This window comes from Montipora foliosa, chromosome 7 (assembly GCF_036669935.1).
Source record: "Montipora foliosa isolate CH-2021 chromosome 7, ASM3666993v2, whole genome shotgun sequence".
NCBI classification, from domain to species: Eukaryota; Metazoa; Cnidaria; class Anthozoa; order Scleractinia; family Acroporidae; genus Montipora; species Montipora foliosa.
In genome coordinates, this window is record NC_090875.1 from 21,172,361 (window position 1) to 21,179,860 (window position 7,500).

Here is a 7,500-nt window from a genome sequence, read left to right on the forward strand (position 1 = left end):
GGATGAACGAATTCTTTGCCCGGTTGGTGCGAGCGACCGGAGCTTTATATTTATGCTTATTCCTAAGATTATATTTATTGATATTTTCCATAGGTAATAATTGCCTTAATTTATGGCTCTTGTTTGTTTCTATTGATTGGAAAAATCGTTCACACAATTGTTGGTGGTGTAGTTCTACAGTTGACAGTCCTAACTTATCTAATCCTGCTATATAATCATATCCGGGCAATATAATTGAAATGGCTCTCTTTTCAACTTCGTGTAAATTCGTACTTAAGGTACTTAGGTAAAGAACTAAAATAACTCACAACCCCATAGTCCATTACTGATCTAATGCAAGTCACATAAAAAAAGGGAAAGATCTTTTGGAGGCACCTTAGCTCTCTGTAACTGAATTAGGAAGTAGATTCGTTTGTTAACTTTCTTGATTACGTTATCAACATGTTTGTTCCATGTCAAATCGTTACTTATGGTAACGCCAAGTAATTTCGCTGAATTTAGTACTTCAATCTCATTTCCATTTATGATAAGTGGGTCAAAAGTTGGTGGCTGCTTGGAAAAGGTTATTCTTAGCTCCTTACACTTATCAGGATGTAACTGGACTCTGTTCTTATTGGACCAAGTAGTAACTTCATTAACTATACCTTGTGCTTCACTTACACCACCCTTAAGTACGATGGATGGGCTGTTAAAAAGAGGTATAATGGTATAAGTTGAGGCTTTTCTCTACTCTGCAACCTACTAGGCAACCATGACTGGTAGGGACTCAATGCTTGCATAATCAGTACAAAAGCCTACTTGGCAAAGGACGATATAGCCCATTTCCGAGTTGCTGTTTGCCTCTGGTTCGAAACGAGTCCTGGTGCACAAGCATTTAAATGATAACGACTTTAATTTGCATGAATAACACACCACTCATTTCCATTTGAATGGTTGTGCACTAGGACTCGCTTTGAAACCGAGGCAAACAGCAACTCGAAAATGGGCTATTAAAGGAGTAGCCGAGAGTCAGGCAGGATTCGAAACTACGACTTCTGTAACCCCAGATCGGATCACTTTCACCCATTGAACTACAAAGAACTGTAAAGGACGTAAAGGAGCTAAGTCGCTCATCTAAGTTCTTTTTAGAGAAAGTGTCTCACTGGTCCGCGGGCGCGACAATGTCATGCGCTTCCGAGAATGTGAATCAACAATATACACTTAGTGAAACAGTAAGTTTTGTTTTCCCAAGAGTCCTGATGTTGCCCGAGATGAAGTCGAGAGAAAAAGTGAGCAAAAGTGAACTTGTAACGGTCTATTGAGCACCCTGGACTCTGCTATGTTACACTATACACTTAATGTATGGTCCCAAGGGAACAGTTTTGTTTTCCTGAGAGTCGTGGTGTTTCCCAAGATGAAGCCGAGGGAAACATCAGGACTCGAGGGAAAACTAAACTAACTAGTTTCCCGACGGACCATACATTAAGTGCTTTGTTATATATTTAGACTTTCCCTTCAATCAAACGCGGGCAACAACTGCAGGGGCATGTGACCAAGAATCAACCAATCACAGAGCTCGTTTTTTTGAGTGAAAGTCTAGGTATATAACAATAACATGTGGTTATGTGTTGAATCCTACCAGGATCTTGGATCAGTTTCAAGTTGTCCTTTGACCGTTGCCAAACAACTATTTAGTATGTGGGATTGAGTTAACAAATGGCGTCCGAACCTTGAAATAGAAAGGCCTTCAGACTCACAAGTACACGTTTAAGTACGGGTAAAAAAGGCTTGACCAAAATTCGTTGTTCAGTGTTTGTCTGACCAACATGGGACACACAACTGAATGTTGTACAAAAATGATTCAAACAAGTTTAGGAAGGAGAAAAAAGACACTGGAATAATTGAATATTAATTGTCACAGGGAAAAGAAGACTTGCCATTTGTCGTATGTCGTTTATTGTAAACGTGTCTTAAATCTCTCTTACGGTGTAAAAAGCGCCGAATGGAGAAATACGAATGCGTTCTCCTTCCTTGGACGCAAATCTGTATGGCTTTTTATGAAACCAACATTTAAATGAGATTTCTTTTCTTTGAATTTTAGGCCTAACAACATGGAGCTGCATCGCCCCAAAGACGGCCATATTGATTACAATTCCATTACCATTCCTTATTGTTTTCTTTTATGCGCTGCTAGACAAACAATACATCAATAAAAATTCCGTTGGCCCTAAAACTCACGGTGCAATAAAATATACGAAAGTTGATCACACATCGAAAGGCGAAAAGGATGAAATGCTTGACCCAACTAAGAAGTCGATGTACAGCGAGAAGTTAATCATTGCTTTAAAGATTTCGCCGTTCATAGTTGCGCTTTGTTTGAACTTCTTTTCCGAGTACTTGTCGATGTCCTCAGTGGTAACAACCATTGCATTTCCTGACTCTAATATTCATCTGCGAGATCATTTTATTTACTACACGCTCTCATACGGAGTAGGAAAGTTTTTCGGCAGGAGTTATCTGTTACTGTTCGCATTTCTTCCGTCGGATGCTATAGAATCCTTGAAGTGTTCCAGAACGTGGATTTTAACAGGTAGGAAACAAAAATCGAGTTATTAGGTTCCTCTCGACAAATTGGGCTAAAGTGCTCTATAAAATGGATTCATGAATGATCAATCAAATCAGTCTGTCACTACTGTCAGTCTGTTAATCAATCAATCAATCAATCAATCAATCAATCAATCAATCAGTCTGTCAATCAATTATACATTAAGTCAGTCATCATTGTGATAGGTGTTTTCGCGTTACGTCATCCCCTGCATGTTTGTCGCCGAAAACAGAAAATCTCTCATTAATTAATTTCCGTGTTCGTCCACTAACATTTGTACATGCACCATTGTAATCCTTGCTCTCTAAATATTGGTTGCAAATCACCTATTATGATGCTAGATAGTCTCGGTTATTACGTTGGAGGAAAGCTGTAACCTCCTTGTCCATGAACCATAGTTAATGCATGGAGATGGTTATGAAACTAGACAATTTCCTTTGTTTCATGTTTTTGTCCGTATTTTTGGCCTTGACCGGGCACAAAACACACCTTTTTTCAAGAAGATAACCAATCAAATCCTTCGAATAAATTATGCGCAACTAATTTGCGAACCCGTGCGAAGCGAAAACAAAAGATTGTGCAGGGTCACGGTGTCACGGTCAATTCAACATCGATTGCAACAACATTGTTCTCGCTTTTAAAAGTTCTAAGGTTTCATAACCAGTCCCTCGATTAACTATGCATGAACGAGTAAAATCTTTTAACGAGTTAGACAGAATAAGTGTGTATCCCTCACTGTTAGGAGGGAGTGGAGTATAAGCAACAGGAGTTAAGCCACAAAACAATCAAATTTTACACGGATTTTCGAAAGACAGCTCTTGTATCCGAAATAAATGAATTTGAGAATTGCTTATTTTCCCCTGGGGCCGCCATTTTGAAAAGTTGATTTGACGAGTTCCAACCTCGTTCCCAGGGTCTCTCTTCTCATCGACCTTGTCGTTAAGGAACCTTGACACGTACAATTATCATGTTGAGATGGAGGCGATCGAGAAATTTGAAAAGGAAAATATACTCCCTAAATTTCACTTATTTCATGTGAAAACTCTTTCTTTTCAAAAATTCAAACAACCCTGATTGCAAACATTATTTCATCCGAAAGAAAGTTGTTCAAATTTAGAATTAGGGGATCCCCTCAGTTAACACTCATTCATTTTAAATTATTTCCTGTAGGAGATTCTTATAAGTTTGTCACCATTTTGAAGTTTTTGCCTTTTTAGTGACCTTAGCTATAATACTTTTATCAGGAACCAATGACTAGGAGCTATAGCGTACACCTTTATTGTATTTGTGGAACGGCGTTTTTACAGACCCAGTTATTTTTAGATTGATTTTCCCGCAAAAGCAGACCTTTCCAGCTAATCACAAGTCTTGCACGAGAAATTATTTCCCATAGGATTGAGAATGGTCACTTGTGCAAGCCGTATTCTGTTTAGGAACTCGTCTAAAATGGCCTATAGCTAATGCATGAAAATACTATTACATAGATCTAGTATTGGGAATGTAGACTTCTACTTATGGGCTCTTGTTTTATTCATTTAAAGGAAAGAGAATATATGCAATGATCATGCATTCTATACGATTCAATGGCTCACCTGATACGGGATATATGAGATATAAACCGATCTCATAAGTGACCAGCTCCCAGTCGGATTGATAGCTCAGAGCGGTGCAGCGCATGCGCAATCGCTGGGCCGAGCCCAGTTCAAGCCTAGATTTTTTCCCAGGCTTCTGATTCGCTTAAATTGCTGTTCAACTGCGATGATTTCCAACTTTCATGTATTTTATCCATTTGTCAGTTGTACATGTAAAGCACATGCGTTAATCAGATTTCCAATTAAGATTTTTTTTTTGCTTAATATTGCAGTGTTGGGAATATCGCATCTCACCTTCTTTCTGTTTGAATCTTGGTATCATTTCGTCGGCTACATCTGGATTATCATCGTTCTGTGTTCCACACTTGGTCTGGTAGCAGGAATGATTGTCGCCCTCTCGCCCCATGCTGTTAAGCAGCACGTTTCGCCCGAGGAAGGGGAATTTGCCCTGGCGCTAATTACTGTTGGAAATGGCGTCGGTAGCTTTTTGGCGGGCTTGGTCGGTCTTTTCTTGGAACCATATCTTACGAAAAGATGCAAAGGGCATTTCCCTACCAATCAAGAATTTTGCATGACAAGAATGCCTAACTCAATCGGCTGGAAACGTAATATGGGTTGTTAAAGATGCTGGATGTAGTCGCACAAGGGGCACAGAGGGAGGGGAGGAAGTGGGGGTGGGGGGGGGGGGGGGAGGTAGGGGGACAGATCGAGATTTAAGGTTGCTTGATCACAATAAACTTCAACCTCAACCTTTTATTGAGTAGTACCAAAGATAACAGACTTCAAAGACTCAATTCTCCACCCAAGGATTTTAGAAGTAGTTTCTTTTAAACCTTTATCTAAAGCTCCGTATATGAGCCACACGTGCGCGATTGTCAAATCTAGCCATTGAAACTTAACAGCTAAGTGGCAAAATGGCTAGAGCGCGATCGGAATGTGGCTTTCTATACTGCGACTAAAGCCAGTCTAAAACTGTTATCATTTGAGAAAAAGATTGGTTTTATCTTCAATTATATGGCTAGAAATTACAAAAAAAAAAAACAAAAAAAACAAACAATAACAAAAGTAGGCCCACGCAAAGTTATTTTTGTAGCGCCTTTCCTCATTCGCGAATCTCTTCGACACCAGTGGTTGCATTAAATGGATGCCCTGGGCTCAATTCTTAGAGGCTACCTATGTGAACTGTTTGCAATCACAGTACTACAGATCTACATTGTTACTCAGTTCTCAGTATCTTCTCTGTTCTGTTTCTGATATCAAAGATTTTTCTTATGCAGAGCTTAGTACCTCGAGATTTATGATACTACATTATATAAGCTTCATAAAGTTTCCCGAGGGGCTCAAAGGAAGCGGACATAGACCTTCTTTAAACTGACGAAGCAAGAATAAAACACAAGCGACGAAAACAAGCGAGTTAATTTTTGCTAAACCAGGGCCTTTCATTCTATTCACACTGATAGGAACACTACTGAATTTGCTTTGGAAATTGTAAGTCCAAAGTCTCTTTTTTCCTGTCCCATGGGGAGAAAAAGACAGAAAATCCCTGGGTCCTGACAGGCAGGATATTTATGAGGGGAGCTGGTAAGTGCGACTTGGGGCCCCTCCCTGACGTGTTTGATTGTCACAGACGCATTACCAAACCTACCAGACTCTCTTACCGGGAAGAAGAAAACCCCTGTGTCTTTTCAGCTTTCAGTTTATCGATTTAATTAAGAACCGTAATCAGCGAAAGATATTGTGCGAATGTTCCTTAACACGCGGCTTTGGTTGTATTGTTTGGGACATAAAATTTTCGAAAGTGTTTTTTTCTTGTAAACAATCTCAGAGCAGGAAAAGGTAGACAATAGGCCGGGCAATCATAGGTTCTGTTACACGGTACCTGCACACTTCAAATCTGTTACAAAACAAAACCTGATACAGACAGAAAAAAATTCGTTAATAATATCATTTAGAGAACTTTTTCGGTCGTCAAACGCCAAAACTGGTCATGATTTTCCTGTATGACACAGTTCTGCGCATCAACTTGAGTTTCACAAGCTTTTAGCTTGAAAAAGGCCAAAAATTCATCTTGACAGATAACTTAGTGTTCTTTTTAATAATTCATTAACCACAACAGGATGTTGTGATTTGAGTTCGACGACCGACAACGTCATTCAAAATGGAAACACTTGATTGAGTGAGTTGTTCAGAGAATCGTTTATCTGAATTCTGGCCCACAACACCTAGTTCATCGGAGTTCATCTATGTATTTCCCGTTGGATTTGGCCCGAAATCGAAGGAAACTAACTAGTACGGAACGTAGCGGAACCGACAACTAACATACCTTTTGGCGCTCAGGTGTTATGCAATCACTTTAATAACAGCTTAGTATTATCTGCTGAAGGACTCAAGGACTAAAAGAACTTGATGCAAAGCAAAGCTTGAGGATTTAAATTAATTCTAGTCTCAATTCCAAGCAGGAAAGAACTTGAACGTTACGTTACACTTACGTTACGCTTTATTCACGTTTCGATCCGCGAGAAAGCGTCAACTGAGTGATCCGGCATCCGGCTAATAACAGCGTTAAATGACGCATGGCTCAACATGATAGGGTGTTAGGATGGGCAAAGAGGAGATTTCGAATTTTAAGACGTGTTTTCCCAGCTGATCTCGTAGAAAAAAGGATTTACAACGGGTTTGTTCGCTTGTTACATGATTGGTCTGATAAGTTACAGTGGATTCTTTGTTCCGGTTCGATGTTAAAGAGTTCTTTACACAGGCACACAGCTTAAGAAACAGTAAACATTGTGTTGTTTTCTTCGTGATTCTTGGTTATGCTTCGGGGCCTTAAGATTCGTGAGTGGTCTATAACTAATGGGCATGATGAGAAAGATTTGCGAGAATTATTTTGCAAAAAAGTCGCAGACGCCACCCGCTTCGGATTCAAGGGGGCCGTTAAATGTTCTGTGTTTTTATATTTTCGGAACGCTGACGTTTTTTAATCAAGAAATGCTTTTGTCCGCTGCGGAAGACATTTTAAGCGGACAAAAGCTACCCACGGCCACTGTTCTTGTCAGTTTTGTGACACCATTGATGATCACGAAAATAATTGCGCCTTGGTTTATACAAAGAATTTCCTATGGATTGAAGACTTGTTTCATCGCTGTGAGCATGTTCTTTGGGCTTGCTTTGGTTGGAATGTTCAACGATATCAGAGCAAAGCTACTTGGAATCGCTTTAAACGCCATGGCCACTGGAGCAGCCGAAATAATTTTTCTAGCGCTCACGTCATTCTATCCAGGATTATGTATTAGTGCGTTTGTTGCGGGAACAGGAATGGCTTCG

General features: G+C 39.8%; 2 protein-coding genes across 2 annotated transcripts in view; both read left to right on the top strand.

Moving 5' to 3' along the window:
- Positions 1–4,831, top strand: part of LOC138010548 (uncharacterized) — a 6,312-nt gene extending 1,481 nt beyond the window's left edge. Inside the window, exons 2-3 of the mRNA XM_068857528.1 lie at positions 2,081–2,569; positions 4,449–4,831. Of these exons, the coding sequence (XP_068713629.1) occupies positions 2,081–2,569; positions 4,449–4,798 (839 nt within the window). The 3' untranslated portion in view covers positions 4,799–4,831. The remainder of the gene's footprint in view (positions 1–2,080; positions 2,570–4,448) is intronic.
- A 1,496-nt stretch (positions 4,832–6,327) lies between these two features.
- The window catches only part of LOC138010404 (uncharacterized), a 5,665-nt gene continuing 4,492 nt past the window's right edge, over positions 6,328–7,500 (top strand). Inside the window, exon 1 of the mRNA XM_068857356.1 lies at positions 6,328–7,500. This exon is cut by the window's right edge and continues 25 nt beyond it. Coding sequence (XP_068713457.1) covers positions 7,030–7,500 — 471 coding nt within the window. The 5' untranslated portion in view covers positions 6,328–7,029.